At 39.5% G+C, this 27,719-nt stretch overlaps 1 protein-coding gene across 3 annotated transcripts in view; it reads left to right on the top strand.

Moving 5' to 3' along the window:
• Positions 1-27,719, top strand: part of RERE (arginine-glutamic acid dipeptide repeats) — a 478,375-nt gene that overhangs the window by 213,995 nt on the left and 236,661 nt on the right. For all 3 annotated transcript variants that reach the window (XM_072608761.1, XM_072608759.1, XM_072608758.1), the window contains one exon: positions 10,564-10,668. In XM_072608761.1, coding sequence (XP_072464862.1) covers positions 10,564-10,668 — 105 coding nt within the window. The remainder of the gene's footprint in view (positions 1-10,563; positions 10,669-27,719) is intronic.

Genomic DNA, 27,719 nt, shown 5'->3' with positions numbered 1-27,719 from the left:
TTTGCATATAAGAAAAGATATAGTAAGTTAATGATGTTAACTTGAATTGACTAACATAGTTTTTTAATTAAATTGGCTTAGAAATCTGATGTGTAAAACCTTTCTTTCTTTTCCTCATTCTCCCTTCCTTTCCTTCTTTCTCTTTCATTTCCTTTTTCCTTTCCTTCCCAATTCCCTCATTCTACCTTTTCTAGTGTGTCCTCCCTCTCCCAACCCTCATTATAATATGGCCTGGGCATTAACAAGTTAAGCAGTTCAGAGGTCTTTTGAAACAAATATATGTGAAATGACTGGTCTGATAAGGCTAGTGTTCTGAGGTCATAAACATCTTAGATTTGCAGGTATTTAAAATTAATATTTCATCTGTATTTTGTGATGATATTGTACTTCATTCTTCTGAGGAATTTTTACTTGATTTCTAACACCTTCACAAACATCATTGACCTAGTTATAATGATGCATTTCAGTCTGATTTTAAAATAGTTTGCCGGGGCAAATAGTTTCCTGTCTCAGGACTGATTCGTTAGAGTTTAACAATGATGTGGTTCTTCCCTCTCACACTTCTAACTAGTGAGATTTAGAACTCTGAAATGACATCAGTGTTTGTGTTCTGTATCCTAGAGCAGGTCCTTGATTGGACAGTTTGATCTCCATTGTTAAATATTGAGTTTCGTTTGAAGACATTTTGACTATTTTAGGGGAAAAAATGTTTTTACAAAATTTATATTTTAAACTATTTTGATAATTAGAATAAAATATAACTATGTATTGCTGTCTCCAACAAAATGCAGCACAAACATGATCAGTTATTTGATGTAATGTGTTTATTATGTGCCTGGGAAGGCCCTTTTATTATTGGGTGATCCACTGTTTTGTCTCTAGGTAAGAATTCTTTTGTTCCTTAGAGAGAGCCTTGTTATTGGTGTCATCACAAAAGAAGTCAATCACCTGGTAGCCTCCTTTCTGAGGATAAACCTGTCCACTATTCCTCCAGTCTGTTGCAAGATCATAGCAAGATCGTACTGAAAATTTCTGTAATTTTGGAGGATGTGCCAGAGCTTGGGCACTACTTGCATATTCCTCATGAGCCACAGTTCACTGCCACACCATAATGAAACTTTAGAGTGGGACTTTAGAGGAATAGTCTTGACTCTTGAGGTACTTGATAGTCTTGGTTCAACTGGAAAATTACTTTTTTCTAAAAGTGCTAACCAAGAATAGTAGCCCTCTGGGTTATAATAGTTTTCTAACTTGTTCAATTTCTGCTCCCATTACCATCTGGAAAATTTTATTGATGATACTGTGTCAGAGAGAGAGCTTAACCCTATTTAGATCTCATGGCCTCTTGAATATTAGTAAAAATAATTTTATTGTTTGGTCTTTTCCAACTCTTCATGACCTTGTATAGGATTTTTTTGTCAAAGGTACTGGAGTGATTTGCCATTTTCTCCTCCAGTGGATTAAGGCAAACATAGACTAAGTGATTTGCTCAGAATCACACAGCTAGTGAGTGTCTGGGGCCAGATTTGAATTTTTGACTCCAGGCCAGTGCTCTATTCACCAAGTCACCCAGCTGCCTCCATGTAAAAATACCTTACATTTTTGTAAGAATTTATTGTTCTTACAAACCCTCATAGCAGTCCTATGAAGGAGTGCAGTTGCTGTGATCCCATTTTGTAGGTGAGTAAAGGGAGGCTCAGAAGAGTTCAAAGAACTACGCAGAGTTACCCAGTAAGTCTCAGAGCCCTGGGTCACAGCTCACAATAACTACTGTTTCTTAGAACTTGAAGATTTATGAGGCATTTTAATCTTTACAACAAACCATTGAGAGAGATGCTATTATTATCTCCATTTTCTAGATGAGGGAGTTGAGATTTAGAGAGGTGAAATGACTTCCCAGTGATTGAAGCAGTTGTTCATAATCTTACTATTGTCAGAGTGGGCTCGGCTTGGCTTGGCTTTTCACATCACTTTGCCCTATAAAATGGTGAAGTGTGACTGCCTCTAAGAAGAATTCTTTCCCTCTAAATTCAGATGCTTTATTTTTTTCATAGGTCTAAACTAGATACAGAAATGTTACAGGGATTTCATCAAGTTAATTTCCTTGTCTGTACAGTTACCCTTATTCTTCTTACCAACTCTTTCTTAGCTTTTGAGTTATTCCTAATCTTACGAGCTTCAGGATTCCTTGGAATGATGGACCATTGCTGTTGCTATGATCATGTAGTGCCCAACTAGGCTTTCACCTTCATTTTACATATGAAACTCAGGGAAGTTGTGTGACTTGCCCATGGTCATGTAAGATAGTAAGAATCAGTAGCAGGAATCTAAATCCTGCCTCTAAATCTAGAGCCAGCTTACTCCCACCACATTTTTCTCTCATATTATCTTATATGCACACAATACTTATAGACTCAAAGCTTTAAAGGCGGAAGACAGCTCTGCTCCTCTAGCCCAACTGCCTTCCTTTTATAGATCTGGGAGCTATGACCTATAGAGAGTACAGACTTGCATGTAGTGAAATAGATATTTAGAGTCATCAGCAGAATTTGAACTCAGATCCGTTGACTCCAGAACCAGTGCTCCTTTATGTTGTTTTACTGCTTTCCCCTTTAATCTGCAGGATTTAAAAGCAAAAAATATCTTTCTTCAAAACAGGTTCAGTGCTTCCTTAGATCTTACAGACTGTCAAATACTACATTCTGTCTTGTATGTATGTAGTGTGTGTGTGTGTGTGTGTGTGTGTGTGTGTGTGTGTGTGTGTGTATGGAATTCTAGGACTCCATTATCTGTTCCTGGAGATAGATTATTTTGAGAAGCCATTGAGAAATATGGGTTGAATCATAGGATAACAGATCTAGAATGAAAAGTTAGCCCAGCAGCCCTAAGTTCAGCCCTCTTCTTTTCTCACTGAGGGAGAGGCTCTGGTGGGCTGATTGACTTGCCCAAGATCACACATGGGATGTAGGTATAATCCTCTGAGAAAAGAGCTCCCTTTCCATGAGAACACACTGCCTCCACATTCCTCCAGTTTTGTTAGCATATGTTAAGCCCCTCCATATTTCAAGCTCATTTGCTTTTGGTGTCCAACTGTCACCCAACTCTCACCTTGAAGGAGCTGTAGCATGCACACTGGCCACACCGTAGTAAACCATCTTGGCAAATGAGCTAGACCAAGTGAAAGTAACCAGTGAGCCATAAAGCTGTTGGTGAATTACAGGGTTTCTACAACAGGAATGTGAAGATTTCCCCTGGTAGAATGAATGAATGAGAACAATTTGTTGAATGGCCAGAAGAGCCATTCAGGAATGTTGTGGGGTGCTTAGAGCTTGGTCAGGTGTTGAAGAAGCCAAAGTCATTCCCTGCATTCTGGGTGATTGCCAGTGGTCCTGACCTTTGTCTTGCCACTATAACTCGATGTTTCTGTAAGAGAAAATGAGATGTCTCTGCTTCAGAAACCCAGTCATGAGGTCATAAGTCCTTGAAGGAAGAAGGAATGAAATTAAGGAAGAAAATCAACAACAGCATTAAGCCCCTACTGTCGGTTCCTTCCTGCTCAAGATCTGTAATAATCACTTTGATAGGTGCTGAGGACAACAAAGAAAAAAATGAAATAATCTGTGAAGGGTGAACTAAAGAGGAGAGATCAGTTAGTCAGTAAACATTTATTAAGCACCTACTACATGCCAAACACTGTGCTAAATGCTGTCCCTGCAAAAGGGCAAAAGACATTCTCTTCCTTCGAGGAGCTCACAATCTAATAAGGGGGACAGCAGACAAACATTTATATACAGACATTCCACATACAGGATAAATTGGACATACTCAACAGAGGAAACTCGTTAGAAATTAGGGAGGTTGGGAAAGGCTTCCTGTAGAAGATCCATTTTATTGGAACTTAAAGGAAGCCAGAGAAGCCAGTAGGTAGAGTAGCCATGGAAGCCAGTAATGGGCAGCCAGAGAAAATTCTTAGAGCTGAAAGATAGAAGGTCTCATTCATTAAATAGTCAAGAGGCCAGTGCCATTGGATTAAAGGGGATGTGTTGTGGAGTAAGTTGATGAAAACTGGAAAGGCAGGAGGACCTAGTTTATGAAGGTTTTTGAGTACCAAATAGGGGCATTTTATATTTGATTGTGGAAGTGAGAACGAGGTAATGAAATTTACTCTGTCAGGGGGTGGCATGGCTGGACCTGAGTTTTAGGAAAATCTCTTTAGTGGCTGAATAGGGGATGGACCAGAATGGGGAAGGTCTTGAGGGAGGCAGAGCTACCATAAGGCTATTGCAATAATCAAGGTGGGAGTTGAAAAGGGCCTGTACCAGGTTGATGACAGTGTCAGAGGAGAGAAAGGGGCATATTTGGGAGATGTTGCGAAGGTGGAATTAATAGGCCTTGACAAGAACTTGGACATGGGTGACGAGGAATCTAGGCTGACTCCTAAGTTGTGAGCCAGAGGGGCTGAGAAAATGGAAGAGAAGGGAGAGTTTAGGGGGAAGATAGTGAATTTTATTTTGCACATGTTTAGTTTAAGATGTTTATTAACATTGGGTTTGAACTGTTTGAAAGGTAGTAGGAGATGCAAAACTGGAGGTCAGTATAGAGTTTAGGGCAGGATAGGTAAATGAGAATCATCAGTGATATATGTATAAGGTTAATTGCCCTTTTAATAGAGTGATGATGGTTACTTTAATGTACATACATATTTAGTGTTTCATACAGAGTCAAAATTTAGTGTTTGATAATATTCATAACAAGTTATATTTCTTTAGTTCTTCATTTGCAAAGTATTTTTTTTAAGTCAAGTTTGTGAGAAGGATATTTTGCCTGTATTTTTATCTTTTTATAATGAGGAAATTGAAAGAGAGTGTAGATTTTTCAGTGGTTACAAATCTAGCAAACACTGGAGTCAAGATTTGAAACATTCTTCTGATTTCCTATTGCTTCTCTGTTACTATTGAGGCCTTCCTCACTGTTACTTAAGGCTTACAACCGAGGTATCTTCCTTAGCTTTTTCTTTGATCCCTCCTCTCTCCCCCATTCAATCAGTGTTCAGATATTTCCTTTCTTTCCACTTCACATCTCTCACATATGCCCCTTCCTCCATTCTTTTTTTGTCTTGTTTGTACACAGATGGTGTATAGACTCCTGTTTGGAAGTTCCTTGAGGTCAAGAACTAGGTTTGTTGGTTTGTTTGTTTGTTTATTCATTGATTTATTTTTGAGGAGCACAGTGATTAGAACATAGAAGGCTCTGAATATGCTAGTTGGTTGACTGATCATGCATTCATTGCCCTCATATCTAATTACAATCTCAGATCCTTGAGGAGCAAAGGATAACGTAGCAACTGGCATATATAGTAAATTCTTAGTCAATGTTTGTTGCTTGCCTGCCTGTCTCCTTTAGTGATCATTTATAAATTCAGACGTTTCATGAAGTACCCATTATTTGGGGATGATGGTAGCAGTAATGATGAAATTAGTAGTTGGAGAATGAAAGGAATGTTTGGTTGTTTTTAGTTAGAATCCAATTTGGGATGATTTTTAAAAATTTTCCTCTTTAGTTAGGGGAAGATATTTATGCTTAGTATCTTCATTTGTGCTTGGATGTGTGCTTTTCCATAGAATAAATATTATAAAGTTTATGGAGCTTCTTTAGTACTAGTAATGCCATAGCTAAGACTGATCATCATTCATGATATTCTTTGTCTTAGTATGTGGATTACTGGATTCCAGGCTTCTGACTTATATATATGTTTCAGTTGGGGCACTGCTTTTGCAAAAGAAAATGAAAAAAATTTTTTTTGCTTTTATTGTGGGTAAATTTTTTCTCTGTCATTTTCTAAAAACTAAGGAAGAGAATTTTTTATGACAGCTTTTAAAAAACATTGAGGGCAAAAGATCTTTGTTTCCTATCCGTCAGGAGCATTCATTCAACTCTGTATGCCATGCTCTGTGCTAAGAACTGCAGATACAAAAGAGAAGTAAAAATAATCTCTGACTAAAGGCACTTATGTTCTAACAGAGGAGAGGACATGGATATGAATAAGTACAGAAATAACATACATAATAGTCCAAATTGATCTTTAGGTAATGGTATTAGTAACTGGGTGGATCGTAAAGGCATTCTAGAAAACATGGTATTTGCGTGGAGTCTAAAACGAAACCAGTTCTGAAAGGCAAAGGAGTGAAAGGAGACCATTGTAGACATGGGTAAAGGCTGGTGTAGGGGCCAGGAGAAGAGAGAGAAGGAATTGTCAGTCATTTAGTCAGCAAGAATATGTTACCATGTATATGCCAGGCACTTTGCCAAGCACCTAGGATAGAGCAACAGCAAGCAGGTGAGTCAGGCTGGTGCAGCATGGGCAATGATATACATAACGTTTTTTTCCCTACAGTTTTTGGGCTAAAAAGGAAAGCTGGATTTTGTGATTTATGAAGTGCTGTCATTAACGTGTCTTGTCTTTTTTGCACTCCTGTCTTGCTTTCAGGTTTGTTGACCTTCCCTTGAATTGATTTTTAGTGCTTACATTTTTCATGGGTGAGGAGATTATCAGGCTAATATTAGTACTTTTTGGTTAATCAGGTGAATCTAGGAAAAAGTGTCTGACTATATCTTAATAAATTAAATCATGTGTGTTTAGCTCCAATGTTATGAATGATAAAGACGTAGTTTCATCATGGAATTCCTATCCCATTCTAATAAAGAGGAAATGAAATATACACAAGCACATATCATATATCAGAAACAAATGCAAGCCCTGTTCTTCATTCCCCACTACCTGCTCCCTTTTTCCCATTAGGATTCCAGCATATCTTCTTCAACCAAACTCCCCCATCCTACCTCTCCAGTGTCCCACTCTAAAGCTACCACCCCTTCCACTGTGCTCTCTGGAATCATTTCTCTATAGGAAATCTCTTCCTTTCCCCTGCCTTTCATCTTATGACTCCTACTTAGTCCTGACTCTGTCCTGTTGACAGTCTCCCTGTCCAGCACTGGTTACACTTTCCCCCATTCCATTCGTTCACTGTTGTTCAAGATGAAGAATTTGGAAGACTTCTTGCTCCTCATTGCCACTCCAAGCTCATCCTCTGCCTCCATCAACTCCGAAAGTTCTTCTCCTTTGAGAGTCACCCAATCAGTACCTTGAGAACCAACCCCAGTTCTTGTAGCTGTTTTCCAGCCTCCTCTTTCAGAGTGTTAAGTGCGTTCTTCAGTGAACCACAGCTTTATTCTCTTCTTAAACACATACCTTCATAATAGAATTCAGCACACGTGTATTTCTATTCTTTGTAACTGTTTTACCTCCCAGTTCCTCAATGTACTCATTTCCCATGATCTCCTTTTCTACCTCACTATAGCTGTATTCAGAGATGGTCATATCCTTCATCTCTCCATATATTTGATCATATGTTGTCGTTTTACCTTTACTTTTTTCTTGAATTTTCATCATATCTTCTAGTCCCTTGAATCCTTGATCGTTTCACAGGCCAGTGCCCTGTAACTGTCTATACTCTCCTCCAGTTCTTTTCTTTCTGTTTTCAATCCTACATATTTAATTTTCTGCATTTAAAAACATGATTCAGAAAAGTGAAAAAATTATGGCGTAGTAAATGTGTTAAGAAATTGTCATATTCTACTCAACACCTACCCCCACAAAAATATTCTCCTTACAGCAAATTTCTTGGTAGTACAGGAAGAGTAAATGCGCTGTCTTCAGCCCTTATTGATCAGTCTGACTGCATGCTGACCCCTCTCCAATCTCTTGCCTCTTAGCTTTTTGCTAATCTTGCTCAGCTCTAACTCTAGCCCTAAATTTTTTCTAATTTCTATTGTCTTTGCTCTTACTCATGTGCTGCTGAATGAATCTGGAGAAAAATCACAAAACCCAGTTCATATTAGTTACATAGTCTCAGTTTCATCATAATCGTTTATATCTTCCTATTTATTACTATCCCACCCTTCACAGTGGATCTTCCAAACCTTTTCATCACTCCTCAAACCTCTTGTGTTTCCCTTTCCCTCTACCTTTTCAGCTGAGAATCTGTTGCCTCACAATTTGCTTAAAAAAAAAAAATGAGGCCACTGACTAACAGCTGCTTCTTCAGCTCAGACCTCCCATTGCCCTCTGCCACCATCTTATTCACCCCCGTGCCACGAAAGCAGATCATCTTTCTCCTTGCTAAGAAAACCCTCTTGCCCAAGCAATCTCATTCGAGCCTATCCCCAGAGGATTACTCCCTTTACCATCTCTACTCTCACACAAAAATTTAGTTATTTCCCATCTACTGACTGCATCCTTAATACCTGCAAATATGCCCATGATTCCCCCAACGTCAAAAGAAACCTCCCTTCACCATTCTATCACCACTTATATCTTTTTTGGCCCCCCCCCCTTTTTTTTTGGCTAACCACCTTGAGAAAACTGTCTACAATAGGTGCCTTTAATTCCTGTTTTCTCACTCTTTTCTTAACCCTCTACAGTTTTGCTTCTGACCTTATCTTTCAACTAAAACTGCTTTGTTTTCAGCTACCATTGATCTCTTAATTATCAAATCTAACTTCCTCTTCTCAGTTCTCATCCTTGCTGACTTCTCTGCAGCCTTTGACACTATTGAAAACTCTCTCCTCCTTGATATTCTTTTCTCTCTAAGTTGTTAGAACACCACTCTCTCCTTGTTCTGCTTCTCCCTCTGTGACCAGTCCTTACTTTCCAGCCTCTTTGTAAGAGTCATGTCCACTAAATGTGAATAGTCTCCATTTCTCTGTTCTGGTCACCCTTTTTTTTCTCCTTCTATACTATTTTGTTTGTTGATCTCATCAGCTTGTGTGGATTCAGTGATAATCTTTATGGTGATAATTTTAAAATCTACCTATCTAGCAGTAACCTCTCTACTCATCTGTGGTCTCACATTTCTAATTGCCTGGAAACTTGGGACTTTATGTCCATCCAAAAATTTCAAATTCGTGGACCCAATCTTGATTAAAATGCAATGTGGAAATGTTTAGAAAAATATATAAAAATATGATACAACGTATACAACAACTATAGTACAACATAGTGATCATTTGTGGTTTTCTAAGTCAATATTCAAGCCACAGATAACTTTTTCTGTTTGAGTTTGACACCACTGCTGTAGACATTTTAAGTTCTATATGGCCAAAACTGATATCCCACCCCCACCCCCTCTGTCCTCAAACCTTCCCTTCTTAATAATTTCCCTGTTATTGTCAACATTATCACTATCCTCCCAGTCATCTATGCTCACCACCATGGTGTCTTCCTTGTCTTTTCACTGTTAACCCCCACTTCTAATCTATTTTGTTTTAATCTATATTTGAAGTGTCTCTCTCCACTCCATTCAATTTTCCTTTAAAATTTCAAATTGATTTTCCTAAAGCTCAGGTCTGAGTTCATCCTCTCTTTCCTAAATAACCCCAGTTGTTCTTCATTACCTTTATAATCCAATTTAAAATCTAATGCTTGTCCTTCATAACCTGCCCCTCCTCCTTCATTCTATTCTTTTTATACCTTGCACACTCCCACATACTCTAAAGTCTGCTGATCTTGGTTTTCTTGCTTTTTGAACCCTGTCTCCCTGCTCTGGTCATTGTCTCTGACTTTCCACTATACCTCGAATTCTCTCCTTTTGTCTCTGCTCCCTGTGTTCCCTGACTTCTTCAGTGTCCTTCCTAAAATCCCACCTATGTGCAACCTTTAATGTTTCATGCCTTCCCTTTATCATACCTAATTTATCTTCTGTAAGTTGTTTGTACGTAGTTATTTGTATCTTGTCTTTTCCATTGGACTGGGAACTTGGTTAGAACAAGGACTGTCTTTTGCCTTTCTTTGTACCCTCAGTGCTTAGCACACGCATGGTGTCTGGTGACTGACTTTTTTTATATACTCAACTAATATATTTGCTTGCTGTTGAATAATTGCATGATGTTGTAAAAACATAGCTGGGTTCTGAGAATCAAAAGTTAATGAATTTAGATTTGGAGGGACCTTTGGCTTCATCTACTTCAGTTTGCTCGTTTTACACGTGATGAAATTGAAGTCCAGAGAGGCCCGTTGTGTTGTCCTGGGTTTCCCTGCTCATTCAGTAGTGAGTGTAACCCATGCAGTACAGACTGAGAGCCCAAGCTGAGCAGAGCTCTGGTACATCCTAATAAGTGTTTACTGGGCAATGGATTCAGAGTCTGACACCAGTTTCATGCTCTTTCTTCTAGACCAGTTTGAGTTCTACCACCAATTTGTTGTTACTTTGGGCAAGTCACTTTACTCCCCTGGCCCTCAGGTTGCTCTTTTCTGAAAGTAAAGGTGTTTGATTGTGTTACCTCTGACATCTCCTCTAGAGCTCTGGACTCCTCTGAATATGCTTATCACATGTGATTTGACTTATGATATGGAGGAAGCTTGTAGCTTTTTTTCCCCTTTCATATGTTGTCCTGGAGTTACCCTCTAAGGAGTTTAGTATTTGTCCTTTTTTCTTGAGATTATATTCACTTTTTTTTTCTTTTTTTTACAATTTACCTGATGTCTTTTTTCTCCTTAATTTTCAGAGGGAAGTGTAATATCTCCCATTTTTCTGACATATTTGCTGCCAGAGAGTTTAAAGCTCGTGTGGATTCATTTTTCTATATATTGGGCTATAATCCAGAGACAAGGTAAGTAACTCACTTTTCCTTTTTAAACCAATTTATTTAGGTTTAGATCAGTTTTCAGTAAATGCACATTGTCACTTCAATTGAAGTTTATGTAAGGACCTACTGGCTCATTCCTAGGGATGAAATGTGATCTTAAGGCTTGGGAAGGGAAAAAACTCTTTGATCTTTGTTTGGTTTGTGAGTGTATGTGCATGCTTCTATTCACATACGGATAAAAATTACACACAGCAGATACAGAAAAATTACACAATACAAAGGTGGTATTTAAAACAAGCTTATTGTTGTAAGTTAGATTCACCATTATACCACTCAAACAGGACATGGAAAGCCAGAATGAAAACTGTGCATTTAGCATTGGAGATGTGGCAGAGGCCGAATTTTTGTAGATTTTTGTTTTGAAACTAGATTTTAAAATGGTTGATTACTAGCATGCAGAAAGAGAAACAATGTATCTACAGTGAGACTATTGTTTTCCTATCACAACGCAGGGAACGCCTCTAGTTCTTCTGGTAATGTTTGTAGGAGCTCGTCAACTTTATCAATTTATGATGATGGACTTTGTACGTTTTCATCTTACTAACCAACTTACTACTTACTAAGTATTTACTAAATTGCCCTTTTAAAGGTATGTATGGAATCTAATTTAGGACAATTAATAAATTTTTAAGTGATATTGAAATACATTAGTAAGAAGAAGAATAATGTGACCAAAAACTTTCACAGCAGCAATTTTTGATTTGATTCCATGTAGGACAAAGTTCAACCTACTGTAGTCTTTGATAAGCCTTAAAAACTAGGACTGTGCTTGATTATGGAAGGCCTGGAATAGCAGCCTACCCAGTTTGGATTTCATTTAGAATACAGGACCACTGATTGCTTTTTAGCAGAGGAATGACTTGAGTAAGTCTGCATAAATATTTTTCTGTGAATTGTGAAAAAAATTGATTAGAGTGGCAGAAAGGTTGAGGCGCTGATTGGTCACATTTATAGTGTGTATACATGGCAGTGAAGGGTTCTATGTTAGATAAATGTCAATGGGAAGAGAATGGTTGAGGTTGGTTTAATGGAGTTTGACTTAGTAACAGTATGTTAAATATTCTATGTTGACTAACAGAATACATTCATAATTGTAACACCTAGCTGCCTTCTGAAGAAACTGTTATAGGTAAATGAAAAGAAACTTGGTGAAAGAATTACCTAATTAGTAACAACAACAGTGGCTGACGTGTACAATAGCACTCACTATGTGCCAGGCACTGTCCTAAGTGCTTTTTACTAATAATATCTTGTTTGATCCTCATAACAACTCAAGGAGGTAGGTGTTGTCATCATACCTGTTTTACAGATGAGGAAATTGAAGCATACTTAGGTGATTTGGCCAGGGTCACACAGCTAACTAGTATGTGGCTGAGATTGAATTTGAACTCAAGTCTTCCTGACCTCAGGCCTAATGCTCTGTGTACTACACCTCTTACCTGAAATAATTGAGTAGTGTTTTGCATTCTGTAAGCAATTTTCTATTTAATATGTAGTTTTCTACAAATTTCTAAAATTTCTATTTAATATATAATATGAAATCAGACATACTATTTTGGCAGCTTTACGCTTGGTTTCATTTTTGCTGAATTTGTTATTGTGTGCGTTTTATTTTCATTGAGATTGCTGAGAAATATTATGGGAAAATCTTACACTTGCTTGTTTGGGCCTTCAACCTCAGTAGAGAGAAGGAAGCAAATCATTGTTCCTTCTTTATGGGATTCCCAGCAACAAAGCCCTGTGCCTCATTGCAGATCTTAGTTAAAGAGGTGTTGGATAGAAGGGCTAGTGCTATAATGTATAATTTCTTTTCTTATTGGGAAGCATAACTTTTCCAGCCTCTGCTGAGAAGAAAGCCACAATGGTGACTGTATTTTTTTTTTTAAATCATGCCAAATATACTTTACCAAGAAACCAGACAGAGGGGTGGCTGCTTGTCTGGTGTATGTTCACGCACAAGGTGACTTGTGCCTTTAACTTCTTTATTTCCTGCTATTCTTTCCAGCATACTATCTGTGTCTTCTAGACAGACACATATACATACAAACTGAAGGTCAGAAAGTTTGTCCCAGAATCTAGGACTTTATATTTAATTATCTAATTAGTAAATTATTACTACTAAATTGCTGACTAAAGGTGGGCAGCTAGGTGATGTAGTGGATGGAATATTGGACCTTAAATGAGGAAGACTCAACTTCCTGAGAGCAAATCTGACCTCAGACACTTGCTAGCTGTGTGACACTGAGCAAGTCACTTAACCCTGTTTGCTTCGCTTACTCATCCTTCAAATGGGCTGGAGAAGGAAATGGCAGACCACTCCATTATCTTTGCCAAGAAAACCCCAAATGGGGTCATGAAGAGTCAGACACAATTAACACAACTACTAAACAACAACTAAAGGCAGTCCTTTTATTCTTCTCTAATGAATTCTTTGTCTCATTTCCCACAAAAAAACCCAACAAACTATGCCAGATGTTCTCCTTCTCTCTTTCCCCCTTTTTTCTCAGCTATTTGTTTTTTACTTCCTGAGGAAATTAAGCCCTTTTACATGAGTTTCCTCTTCTCATTCTCTTCACCCTAAAATTATTTGACATCAGCCAAATCTCTTCCTTTCCCTTAGTCATCTGGCAAATCTATTTTCCAAGAACAGCCTCTTTTCCTAACTCCCCTTTTGAGAACTTAATCCCACCCCCTCTCTTGTCTTTTTTATATATTGCATCCACAATTCTCTATCCTCTACTGCTCATCTTCTACTTCTCCCTATCAAATGATTTCATTCAGTCAGTTGTGCCTACTGTGTTCCATGCATGGAACTCTGCACTAGGTTACAAAGAAAGGCAAAAAACATTCTCTGTTTTCAAGGAGCTCATAGTCTAATGGGGAAGACAACATGCAAACAACTGTGTATACAAGATAAGTACACTATAAATTGGGTATAATTTCAGAGGAAGATTCAGACATGGCCATTAGACATAGAAAGTATTACTTCTTCAGGTGGAAGATCTATATGTTGCCTAGGAGCTTGGGAGCCATTTTTTTCCTTTACCCTGAAAAAGTTGGTAGTTCTACTTTGGACGCCTCTGTTCTGGAGGGGAATGGTTTTTTTAATGCTGACTCCAAAGACCGGCACCAGAAGCAGTCTTCTCAAACTATTTTATTTCTGGTTTGGTTCCCAGTAGGTGATTATGCATGTTTCCAGAAAGTAATATATACCGGTTTCTTTCGATGAGGACAGTATGAAAACTACAAACATTGTTGGAATCTTGGATAAATCAATGCAGAAAGTAGAGTTCCCCCTCACCTACAAACACTACCCTCATTATGTCTATGTCTTGACCATATTATGGCATAGTTATATTGCTTATGTGATTACTGAGTGACATTTTTGGTGATGGGCCTAGGCGTATATGACTTTACTCTTCTTACAATAATTTTCCTTTACTTTTATTATCTTCCCAGTGGGAATAGGGAGAAGGGAATGGGTGATTCTTTGTAATTTGTTGAATTTCTTTTCTCATGCTTTGTTAGGGATTTGAAATTAATTCCTTTGATCCTTTCAACTAGAAGATATGGTCATTTTTTTGTTTGTTTGTTTGTCTTTGTACTACCATTTTGATACATTCTCAGGGCCATGATTTGTTTTGTAAAAAAGGAAACCAGATACTACTAATTTATTGGAGCAGAATTTCATAGTTGAAAGGGTGAGACCAGAGGTTCATGAGATGAAAGTGATTTTTGAGTGAAATGGTAACCCAGATGTTGAACACTTTATCTAACTGAGCATTAAATTGGACTCTTGCTTTGCAACTATTTGTTTTTTATTCATTTCAGTTTACCTGTGCCAAGTGCACAGGTCAGTCTCAAGGTTGTTCCTTCTGTCAGCAGGATAATGAAATTAAAAGTCTTGCTTTGTTAGAAGTATCTGAAACAAAATAGGTTTAGAAATGGCAGTTTTGCATATGCAGCATTTTATAAAATCACATTGTTATTAAGATCATAACGATAGTCATGTGCACTCTCTTTTTTCTCCCCTCGGCGTTTAGTAAATGTTGATCTTGTGACCTAGGTACTTGAATTAACTTTGGGCTGGAGAGCCTGTGTGGGAACCTTAGAGCTGCCATGTATTGTTTCTGTATATTTTGTAAGAGACTTAGTAAAAAATTGTTAATGTAAGTAAGAGAATAAAGAATGTTAAAATGCTTATGCATTTTTAAAACCAATTTTTTCAAAGTCATTTGTACTGTTAAGAATAAGCCATGTGGAACAGAGCCAAGGTGGTAGAGTAGAAAGACAGACCTGCTGTACTTCTCCTCCCATAGTTCATAAAATGCCTGTAAAAAAATGACTCTAAACAAATTCTAGAGCAGCAGAAGCCACAAAACGACAGAGTGAAAGAGATTTCCAGCCCAAGACAGCCTGGAAGGCTGACAGGAAAGGCCTTTTGCACTGGGCTTGGAGAGGAGCGCAGCCCAGCCTTGGCCATGTGGTGAACCAGGGACAGGACTAGAGTAGGCTTCAGGTTGTGGAATCACAGGCAACAGCTAAGGTTCCTAGATTTCTCAACCCACAAACACCATAGACAGCTTTAAAGGTTAGTGAGAAAGCTCTTTCACCTGAGTGAGAAGGGAACAGGGTCCTGCCCTAGCCTGGCTACAGCATCCATTTTTGGAGCCCTCAGCCTAAACACTCTGGGGAAAGTGCATAGCTAATCTGGATCTCATCCCTGAGTGACAGCCCTGGAATGAAGAGGAGCATTGGCTGGTGGAGCTGGTACAAGCTCTGGACAGGGAATCCTACTCACAGATCCTGGGTAGAAAAGCTTGTGGTTGCTGCCAGATCAGAGTTCAGGCCAGGAGAGGAATAAACGCCTCTCCCTTGATTGTGCCCACCTTGGAGGAACTGAGAACTTACAGATCCCCCAAATATACCCTCCACTTGACAAAGGACTCAAAAATCAAGTAACTGACTGGGAAGATGCCCAAAAAATGGGGGAAAAATACGACTATATAAGGTTACTTTCTTGGTGAACAGGTATTTTCTTCCATCCTTTTGGATAAGGAAGAACAATGCATACCATCAGAGGAAGACATAAAAGTCAAGGCTTCTACATCCAAAACCTCCAAAAAATATATGCAATGGTCAGGCCATGGAAGAGCCCAAAAAGGATTTTGAAAATCAAGTAAGAGAAGTGGAAGAAAAATTGGGAACAGAAATGAGAATAATGCAATAAAATCATGAAAAGGGAGTCAACAGTCTGCTAAGAGAGACTCCAAAAAAATGCTGAAGAAAATAACACCTTTAAAAATAGACTAACCCAAATGGCAAAAGAGGTCCAGAAAGCCAACGAGGAGAAGAATGCTTTAAAGACCAGAATTAGCCAAATGGAAAAGGAGGTTCAGAAGCTCACTGAGGAAAATAGTTCTTTAAAAATTATAATGGAACAAATGGAAGCTAATGACTTTATGAGAAACCAAGAAATTACAAAACAAAACCAAAAGAATGAAAAAATAGCAGACAATGTGAAATATCTCATTGGAAAATCAACTGACCTGGAAAATAGATCCAGGAGAGACACTTTAAAAATTAGGAGACTGCCTGAAAGCCATGATCAAAAAAAGAGCCTACACATCATCTTTCATGAAATTATCAAGGAAAACTGCCCTGATATTCTAGAACTAGAGGGCAGAATAAATATTGAAAGAATCCACTGATCATCTCTTGAAAGAGATCCAAGAAGAAAAACTCCTAGGAATATTGTAGCCAAATTCTAGAGTTCCCAGGTCAAGGAGAAAATATTGCAAGCAGCTAGAAAGAAACAGTGTGAGTATTGTGGAAATACAATCAGGATAAAACAAGATCTAGCATCTTCTACATTACAGGATCAAAGGGCTTGGAATATGATATTCCAGAAGTCAAAGAAACTAGGATTAAAACCAAGAATCACCTGCCCAACAAAACTGAGTATAATACCTCAAGGGAAATAATGATCTTTCAATGAAATAGAGGCCTTTCAGGCATTCTTGATAAAAAGACCAGAGTTGAATAGAAAATTTGACTTTCAAACACAAGAATGAAGAGAAACAAGAAAAGGTAAACAGGAAAGAGAAATCATAAGGGACTTAATAAAATTGAACTGCTTACATTCCTACATGGAAAGATAATATTTGTAACTCTTGAAAATTTTCTCAGTATTTTGGTAGTTGGAGGGATTATATACATGTCTCTCTCTCTCTCTCTCTCTCTCTCTCTCTCTCTATATATATATATATATATATAGGCAGAGGGCACAGGGTAAATTGAATAGAAAGGAATGGTATCTAAAAAAACAAAATTAAGGGTGAGAGAGGACTATATTGGGAAGAGAAAGGAAGAAATCTGTTTTACCATTATCTACTCCCACCTCCACTGAGCAAATTTTAAAAAGAAACCCTTAAAAATAAAGTCCTCAGTACACAGTACATAGTCCAATGAAAAACTATATATTGTATATGTCTGAAAACGTATCTCTCTCTGCATTTTTAATCATCTCTCTGGCAAAATGTGAGTGGTATATTCCATTCTCATTTTTTAGGGATTAGTTTGTTATATTGATCAAAATTTTAAAGTTTTTCAAATTTATTTTTCTGTATAATATTGTTATTATTGTATAAATTGTTCTAGTTTTTCGCCCTTTGCTCTGCATCAGTTCATAGAGATCTCAATTTCCTCTGAAATTATCTGTTTCATCTGATTATATTCTTATACCACAATTTGTTCAGCCATTTTTCATTAGGAGTTTAGTTTCTAGTTTTTAGCTACCATCATAATAGCTCCTGTAAATATTTTTGTATATAAAGAACCTTTGTTTCTTTAAAAAAATATTTATTTGGGGGCATAGCTGCATAGCCCTAGTGTTGATAAAGCTGGATCAAATAATAATTAAATACTTTTTGGGAATAGTTCCAAATCGGTTTCCAGAATAACCAAATTTATAGGGGTGGGGAACTTGCAGCCTCAAGGCCACATGTGGTCCTTGGAGTCCTCAGGTGTGTCCCTTTGACTGAATCCAAACTTCACAGAACAAATTCCCCTCATTTGAGGACTCAGAGGGCAGTATGTGGCCTCAGGGCTGCAACAGGTTCCCCACCCCTGGACCAGAACAATTCATAGCTACATGAATAGTGGACTGATGTATCTTTTCTTCTCATAGGCCCTGCAACATTTGTCACTTTTCTCCTTCGTCATCATTGCCCACGTGATGATGTGGAACCTCAGAGTTGCTTTAATTTGCATTTCTTTAATTTTTTTCATTTTCAGTTTTAGAGTTTTTCCCTCCCACTGTCTAGTCACCCATTAAGAAGGCAAGAAAGACAAAACTACACACACACAGAGACACACAAAACTCAGGCAAGCATGATGTCATGAAATTGACGTACAGTGCTGATGAACTTCTCCAGGTAACCAAATATTGACATAATTTTCCATAAGCCCTCAGGACTAATAGTATAAAAGACCTTGGTCAGATCTACAAATCTTCTGTACATACCTTGGTTCTGCTCTTGGCATCTCTATTGGAGTTATAGGGCAGCAAACACCCCATCAACTATTCCCCAGCCCTTTCTGAAGCCACACTAGCTCTCACGTAGATGACCATCTTCCAGAGAAAGGATCAGCTTATTAAGCAGGATTCTGATGAGAATCTTTCCATCAATGAGCAAGAGAGAGACTCCTCTGTGATTGTTGCAAGACTGTCTATTTCTAAATAGATTTGTAGACCTTTATAGAGATGGAAAATGAAGACATCCTTGAACTCCTGGGGGATAACCTCCTCTTGCCATATGACATGGACAATTTCAGTCAGCTTTTGTATGAGCAGTGAACCCTCTGCTTTGTAAATCTCAACTGGAATAGAATCAGCACCAGGTTCTTTGCCACATTAAAGGAGCCTAATGGCTTTCAAAACCTTTTCTTCAGTTAGAACTTGAGCCAGTGAGGGATTATCTCCAACCTTAGTTAACAGTCAGTGGCCTCAGCATTGACTGATGATCTATTGAGAACACTATGGAAATGTGTCATCCATCTCTCTAGGATCATATCCTTGTCACTAATCAATGTGGCTCTGTCAGCACAGTTGAGATGTACCATAGGTCTTTGGCCCATAAATAGCCGTCAGGGTATCATAAAAGAGCTTTGGATTGTTACTATCAGCAAAAAACTTTATTTCATCTGCCTTCTTAGTGAGTCAAGAATCCTGCATCTCTCTAAGCTTTAATTGTACTTTACTTTTGATGGAATTAAATGCTGCCTTCTTAGAGATGGATGAACTATTCTACTGGTAAAGCCTGTTGAGTTTTTGTTTTTCATTTAGCAGCTTCTGAGTTTCCCCATCATTTTCATCAAACCAGTCTTGGTGTTTGCAAGTGTTCTGACCCAGATGAGCAAATGCAGTGCTATACATCAAGTCTCTGAGAGCTGCCCTCTCCTTTTCTGCTCCACTGTTGCCAATTCTGTTTTGTCTCAACTTTTCCTCCAAGTTAGGAACAAATTGCTTCTGCTCAGCTAAGACCTCTAATTTTATTTATTTATATATGTGCATATATAATCTGTGTTACATAGATATTACATATATGTAATATTTATGTATACATATGTATAAAATCAAGGAAAACAAATATAACATTAAATATTTTCAAAATATAAAAAGAAAAGAAAATATGGACTCTGTACTCTGAGTTTATCAACTCTCTGTCTAGAAGCAATAGCTTGTTTTATCATGAGGCCTTTAGAATTTTGGTTGATCATTGTGTTGATCAAAGTTCATAAGTTTTCCAGACTTCTTCATTTTAACAGTATTATTATAAAAATTATTCCCTTTGTTCTACTCACTTCACTTTTCATCAGTACACAGTGGCCTTCCATGGTTTTTCCAAAGTTGTCCCCTTTATTGTTTCTTACAGCACAAAAGTATTCCATAACATTTCGATGCCATAACTTGGTCAGCCATTCTCCAAATCATTGGTATCCCCACAGTTTCCAGTTCTTTGTCACAACAAAAAGAGGCGTTTTTAATATTTTTGAGACTTTTTTCCTTTTTCTTTGAATTATCTTGGGAAAAAGATGGAAAAGTATAAGAGTTTAGAATACAGGGCACTATAGAGTTAGCATTCCTAACTGAATGTGAATGGGCTGTACTCACCCATAAAACAGAAGAAGATAGCAGAATGGAATAGAGGCCAAAATGCAACAATATATTATTTAAAAGAAACATACTTGAAATAGAACCATACTTGCAGAATTAAAATCAGGCACTAAAGTAGAATCTGTTATGCTTCACAAGAAGTAGAAAAGAGGAGAGAATACTCAAGATCTTGCAAAGCAGCCTCAGAAATAGACCTAATTAAAGAGATAATCAAAGAAACTTCATTTTACTAAGAGATATCATAGATGATGAATTAATGTCAATACTAAACATGTAGAAATCATCTAGCATCTTAGTTATTTCTAATATTATTTTATAAACGTACTTTACTTTAACATGTTTTTAAAATTTTTGAGTTCCAAATGTTCTGCCTCCTCATTCTATCCTTCCTATTGAGAAGGCAAGCAGTATGCCCTCACTTACGCATGTGTTGTTTAGTATCTTAATTATTAAAATTAAATGCATTGTAGGGAAAAATAGTAAAATAGTAATAGTTAGGATTTCTATTTACTCCTCTGAGACTTAGGTAAATCTCATTTTTAAAAATAGAAAAGAATTTTAGGACTTGACTATAATTATAGAAAAGTTAGATTTAATAGACCTGGGTAAAATTGAATGGCATAACACTGTCACAAAATCAGCACATGTTAGTGTATTAAAAATCTAATAAATACAACAGATCAGAAATATGAAACGCTTTATTTTAGTCAGTAAAGTATCTTTGAAGCAAATGTTAGAAATTTATTGAACACTAAATAATCCTAGGAAATAGGTAGTTCAAAGAACAAATCATAGAAACAATTATTTCTTTATCTTTCTTTCTTTCTTTTTTATTTATTTTATTTATTCATTTTCACAAAATTTTGGGTTCCACATTTTCTCCCCTTTTGTCCCCTCCCCCCACCCCAAAACACCGAGCATTCTAATTGCCCCTATCACCAATCTGCCCTCTCTTCTATCATCCCTCTCTGCCCATGTCTCCATCTTCTCTTTTGTCCTGTAGGGCCAAATAACTTTCTATACCCCTTTACCTGTATTTCTTGTTTCCTAGTAGCAAGAACGGAACTCAACAGTTGTTCCTAAAACTTTGAGTTCCAACTTCTCTTCCTCCCTCCCTCCCCACTCCTTCCCTTTGGAAGGCAAGGAATTCAATATAGGCCATATCTGTGTAGTTTTGCAAATGACTTCTATAATAGTCATGTTGTATAAGACTAACTATATTTCCCTCCATCCTATCCTGACCCCCATTACTTCTATTCTCTCTTTTGATCCTGTCCCTCCCCATGAATGTTGACCTCAAATTGCTCCCTCCTCCCCATGCCCTCCCTTCCATCCTCCCCCCCCCCCCCTGCTTATCCCCTTCTCCCCCACTTTCCTGTATTGTAAGATAGGTTTTCATACCAAAATGAGTGTGCATTTTATTCCTTCCTTTAGTGGAATGTGATGAGAGTAAACTTCATGTTTTTCTCTTACCTCCCCTCTTTTTCCCTCCACTAATAAGTCTTTTGCTTGCCTCTTTTATGAGACATAATTTGCCCCATTCAATTTCTCCCTTTCTCCTCCCAATATATTTCTCTCTCACTGCTTGATTTCTTTTTTTTAATATATGAACCCATGCTCTTCAGTTCACTCTGTGCACTCTGTCTCTATGTGTGTGTGCGTGTGCGTGCTTGTGTGTGTGTGTGTGTGTAATCCCACTCAGTACCCAGATACTGAAAAGGTTCAAGAGTTACAAATGTTGTCTTTCCATGTAGGAATGTAAACAGTTCAACTTTAGTAAGTCCCTTATGACTTCTCTTTTCTGTTTACCTTTTCATGCTTCTCTTCATTCTTGTGTTTGAAAGTCAGATTTTCTTTTCAGCTCTGGTCTTTTCATCAAGAATGCTTGAAAATCCTCATTTCATTGAAAGACCACTTTTTCCCCTGAAGTATTATACTCAGTTTTGCTGGGTAGGTGATTCTTGGTTTTAGTCCTAGTTCCTTTGACTTCTGGAATATCCTATTCCATGCCCTTCGATCCCTTAATGTAGAGGGTGCTAGATCTTGTGTTATCCTGATTGTATTTCCACAATACTTGAATTGTTTCTTTCTAGCTGCTTGCAATATTTTCTCCTTGACCAGGGAACTCTGGAATTTGGCCACAATGTTCCTAGGAGTTTCTCTTTTTGGATCTCTTTGAGGCAGTGATCTGTGGATTCCTTGAATACTTATTTTGCCCTCTGGTTCTAGAATCTCAGGGCAGTTTTCCTTGATAATTTCATGAAAGATGATGTCTAGGCTCTCTTTTTGATCATGGCTTTCAGGTAGTCCCATAATTTTAAAATTGTCTCTTCTGGATCTATTTTCCAGGTCAGTTGTTTTTCCAATGAGATATTTCACATTATCTTCCACTTTTTCATTCTTTTGGTTTTGTTTTGTGATTTCTTGGTTTCTCATAAAGTCATTGGCCTCCATCTGTTCCATTCTAATTTTTAAAGATCTATTTTCTTCAGTGAGCTTTTGAATCTCCTTTTCCATTTGGCTAATTCTGCTTTTGAAAGCATTCTTCTCCTCATTGGCTTTTTGACCCTCTTTTGCCAGTTGAGTGAGCCTATTTTTCAAGGTGTTATTTTCTTCAGCATTTTTTAGGGTCTCCTTTAGCAGGGTGTGGACCTGCTTTTCATGCTTTTCTTGCATCTCTGTCATTTCTCTTCCCAGTTTTTCCTCCACCTCTCTAACTTGTTTTTCAAAATCCTTTTTGAGCTCTTCCATGGCCTGAGCCCATTGGGTGGGCTGGGATACAGAAGCCTTGACTGCTGTGTCTTTCCCTGATGGTAAGCATTGTTCTTCCTCATCAGAAAGGAAGGGAGGACATACCTGTTCACCAAGAAAGTAATCTTCTATAGTCTTTTTTTTTTTCCTTTTCCTGCGCATTTTCCCAGCCAGTGACTTGACTTCTGAGTATTCTCTTCACACCCACTTTGCCTCCAGATCCTCCCAGCCAGTGCTTGGAGTCTGAGATTCAAATGCTGCTTCCCAGCGTCAGGGCTTTGGGCGGGGGCAGGGCTGCTATTCAGTGTGAGATTAAGTTCAGCTGCTCAGGTGGGGGCAGGGCCGCCTCACAGGGCTCAGTTCCCTCTGGGGCTTTATGTGGAGACCTTCAACAATGGATCTGAGCTCCTTCCTGCTTGGCCAGCCTGGTCTGCTCCCGCCTCTGCTGCTGCCTCCCAAGGGGGCCTGAGTTATGGGGGCACCCGACTCCCCTCTCGGCAAGCCAAGAAGACCCTCTCACCAACCTTTGGGGCCCATGGGTGGAGGGACCTGCGCGGCTGCTGGAGATTCAATCCCTGAAGCCCGATAAGATCTGCTCCTCTGGGTGCTGCGTGGCCAAGGCAGGGTTGGGCTTGGCTCGGCTCCAGGTCCAGGGCATGATGGACCTTTTGCGAGAGGTTTTCAGGGCTCTCTGGAACAGAAATTTCCTCTGCTCCGTTGTTCTGTGGCTTCTGCTGCTCCAGAATTTGTTGGGAGTTTTTTTTTTTTTTAATTTAACTTTTAACATTCATTTTCACAAAATTTTGGTTTACAAATTTTCTCCCCTTTTACCCCCCCTCCTCCAAACACCAGGCATTCTAATTGCCCCTATCACCAATCTGCTCTTTCTTCTATCATCCCTCTCTGCCCTTGTCTCCGTCTTCTCTTTTGTCCTGTAGGGCCAGATAGCTTTCTATACCCCTTTACCTGTATTTCTTATTTCCTAGTGGCAAGAACATTACTCGACAGTTGATCCTAACATTTTGAGTTCCAACTTCTTTACCTTCCTCCCTATCCAGCCCTTCCCTTTGGAAGGCAAGCAATTCAATATAGGCCAAATCTGTGTAGTTTTGCAAATGACTTCCATAATAGTTGTGTTGTATAGGACTAACTATATTTCCCTGCATCCTATCCTGTCCCACATTACTTCTATTCTCTTTTGATCCTATCCCTCCCCATGAGTGTGGACCTCAAATTGCACTCTCCTCCTCATGCCCTCCCTTCTATCCTCCCCCCCACCCTGCTTATCCCCTTATCCCCCACTTTCCTGTATTGTAAGATAGGTTTTCATACCAAAATGAGTGTGCATTTTATTCTTCCCTTTAGTGGAATGTGATGAGAGTAGACTTCATGTTTTTCTCTCACTTCCCCTCTTTATCCCTCCACTAATAAGTCTTTTGCTTGCCTCTTTTATGAGAGATAATTTGCCCCATTCAATTTCTCCCTTTCTTCTCCCAATATCTTTCTCTCTCACTGCTTGATTTCATTTTTTTTTTAAGATATGATCCCATCCTCTTCAATTCACTCTGTGCACTCTGTCTCTATGTATGTGTGAGTGTGTGCATGTGTGTGTGTGTAATCCCACCCAATACCCAGATACTGAAATGTTTCAAGAGTTACAAATATTGTCTTTCCATGTAGGAAAGTAAACAGTTCAACTTTAGTAAGTCCCTTATGACTTCTCTTTGCTGTTCACCTTTTCATGGTTCTCTTCATTCTTGTGTTTGGAAGTCAAATTTTCTTTTCAGCTCTGGTCTTTTCATCAAGAATGCTTGAAAATCCTCATTTCATTGAAAGACCACTTTTTCCCCTGAAGTATTATACTCAGTTTTGCTGGGTAGGTGATTCTTGGTTTTAGTCCTAGTTCCTTTGACTTCTGGAATATCCTATTCCATTCCTTTCGATCCCTTAATGTAGAAGCTGCTAGATCTTGTGTTATCCTGATTGTATTTCCACAATACTTGAATTGTTTCTTTCTAGATGCTTGCAATATTTTCTCCTTGACCAGGGAACTCTGGAATTTGGCCACAATGTTCCTAGGAGTTTCTCTTTTTGGATCTCTTTCAGGCAGTGTTCTGTGGATTCCTTGAATATTTATTTTGCCCTCTGGTTCTAGAATCTCAGGGCAGTTTCCTTGAAAATTTCATGAAAGATGATGTCTAGGCTCTTCTTTTGATCATGGCTTTCAGGTAGTCCCATAATTTTTAAATTGTCTCTCCTGGATCTATTTTCCAGGTCAGTTGTTTTTCCAATGAGATATTTCACATTATCTTCCATTTTTCCATTCTTCTGGCTTTGTTCTGATTTCTTGGTTTTGCATAAAGTCATTAGCCTCCATCTGTGCCATTCTAATTTTGAAAGAACTATTTTCTTCAGTGAGCTTTTGAATCTCCTTTTCCATTTGGCTAATTCTGCTTTTGAAAGCATTCTTCTCCTCATTGGCTTTTTGAACCTCTTTTGCCAATTGAGATAGGCTAGTTTTCAAGGTGTTATTTTCTTCAACATTTTTTTGGGTCTCCTTTAGCAGGGAGCTGATCTGCTGTTCGTGCTTTGACTTCATGTCTCTCATTTCTCTTCCTAGCTTTTCCTTCACCTCTCCAACTTGATTTTCAAAATTCTTTTTGAGCTCTTCCATGGCCTGAGCCCATTGGGTGGGCTGGGACACAGAAGCTTTGGTTTCTGTGTCTTTGCCTGATGGTAAGCATTGTTCTTCCTCATCAGAAAGGAAGGGAGGAAATGCCTGTTCACCAGGAAAGTAACCTTCTATAGTCTTATTTCTTTTCCCTTTTCTGGGCATTTTCCCAGCCAGTGACTTGACCTCTGAATATTCTCCTCACACCCACCTCGCCTCCTGATCCTCCCAGCCAGCGTTTGGAGTCTGAGATTCAAATGCTGCTTCCAGCCTCAGGGCTTTTGGCGGGGGCAGGGCTGCTATTTAGTGTGAGATTAAGTTCAGGTGGTCAGGTGGGGGCAGGGCCACCTCTGAGGCTCAGTTCCCTCAGGGAGTTTATGCACAGACCTTCCACAATGGATTCAGGCTCCTGCCTGCTTGGGCAGCCCCGGTCTGCCGCCGCCCCTCAGCTTCTGTCTCCCGAGGGGGCCCGAGCCATGGGGGCACCCCACTCCCGCTTCGACCCGCCAAAGAGACTCTCTTACCGACCCCCGTCACGTGTGGGTGGAGGGACTTGTGCGGCCGCTGGAGATCCTGTCCCTGAAGCCCGCTCGTATCTGTTCCTCTTGGTGCTGCGGCCGCGGCAGGGCTGTACTCAGCTCCCAGTCCCGGCGCCCAGTCCGCAGCTCAAAGGACCTTTTGCGAGAGGTTTGTAGGTCTCTCCGGAACAGAAATCTCCCTCGCTCCAATGTTCTGTGGCCTCTGGGTGCAGAATTCGCCATGAGTTACTTCTTTGTAGTTGTTCTATGGGTTGTGGGTTCGGAGCTATGTGTATGTGCGTCTTTCTACTCCGCCATCTTGGCTCTGCCCCGGGAGTTCTTTTTTACAGATATTTTATGGGCTGTGGGTTCGGAGCTAGCGTATGTGTGTCTTTCTACTCAGCCATCTTGGCTCCGCCCCCCCCCAACAATTATTTCTTTAAAGGTAACAACAATTTGCTAATCCACCAAATTTGTTGGATGCAATCAAAGCAGTACTGCAGGAAATTTATATTTCCAAAGACTTTCCTCAGTAAAAGAAAAAAGGAGGAGATCAGTAAACAGGGTGTCCAATCCAAAAAGTCGGAAATGAACAAAATAAAAAAATTCTTTTGAAAACAGCAAAATAGTAATCCTTAAAAGCACAGGAGAGATTAACAAAATTGAAACCAGAATAATCATTAAATGAATAAGCAAAACCAGGAGGTATTTAAAACAATAGCAACAAAATAGATAAGCTATTAGCTAATTCGATTTTTTTTTTAAATGGAAGAAAATCAAATCACCAGTATAGAAAATGAAAAAAATGTATTCACAACCAATTAAGAAGTAATAAGAGCGAAAGATGGCGAAGTAGAAAGACGCACATACACACAGCTCCGAACCCACAAACCACAGAACGGCTAGAGGGGACCAACCCAGGGCGAATTCTGCACCAAGAGACCACGGAATATTGGAGCGAGGGAGATTTCTGTTCCAGAGAGACCTCCAAACCTCTTGCGGGGGTTCCTTCGCGCCGTGGACTGGGCGCCGGGACAGGGAGCAGAGGGCAGCCCTGCCGCGGCAGCGACACCGTGAGGAAAAGATCCGAGCGGGCTACGGGGACGGGATCTCCAGCAGCCATGCGGGTCCCTCCACCCACAGAGGGACCTGCAAACCTCTCGCAAAAGTGCTGTCGTGCTGCAGACGCGGAGCCCAGCCCGGACCTGTGGCGGCGGCCGTGGCCGCGGCTCCGAGAGGTACAGATCCTAGAAGGCTCCAGAGACGGGATCTCCAGTGGCGGCACAAGCCCCCCCCACCAACAGGTGACTGACGGGGGTAGGTGAGAGAGTGTCTTTGGCGGGTTGAAATGGGAGTGGGGTGCCCCCATGGCTCGGGCCCCCCCAGGAGATAGAAGCTGAGAGGCAGCTGCTGACAGGGGCTCCCCAAACGGGCGGGAGCCTGGGTCCATTGTGGAAGGTCTGTGCATAAACCCCCAGAGGGAACTGAGCCAGAGAGGCAGCCCTGCCCCTGACCACCTGAACTTAATTCTCACACTGAATAGCAGCCCTGCCCCTGCCAAAAATCCTAAGGCGGGAAGCAGCATTTGAATCTCAGTCCCCAAATGCTGGCTGGGAGGATCAGGAGGTGAGGTGGGTGTGAGTAGAACATTCAGAGGTCAGGTCACTGGCTGGGGAGAATGCCCAGAAAAGGGAAAAGAGATAAAACTATTGAAGGGTACTTTCTTGGAGAAAAGACACTTCCTCCCTTCCTTTCTGATGGGGAGGAACAATGCTTGCCATCAGGCAAAGACACAGAAATCCAGATTCTGTGTCCCAGCCCACCCAATGGGCTCGGGCCATGGAAGAGCTCAAAAAGAATTTTGAAAATCAAGTTAGAGAGGTGGAGGAAAGACTGG

This window comes from Notamacropus eugenii, chromosome 5, assembly GCF_028372415.1.
Source record: "Notamacropus eugenii isolate mMacEug1 chromosome 5, mMacEug1.pri_v2, whole genome shotgun sequence".
NCBI classification, from domain to species: Eukaryota; Metazoa; Chordata; class Mammalia; order Diprotodontia; family Macropodidae; genus Notamacropus; species Notamacropus eugenii.
Note: the sequence above shows the minus strand (reverse complement) of the source record. Positions and strands in the feature narration are given on the sequence as shown.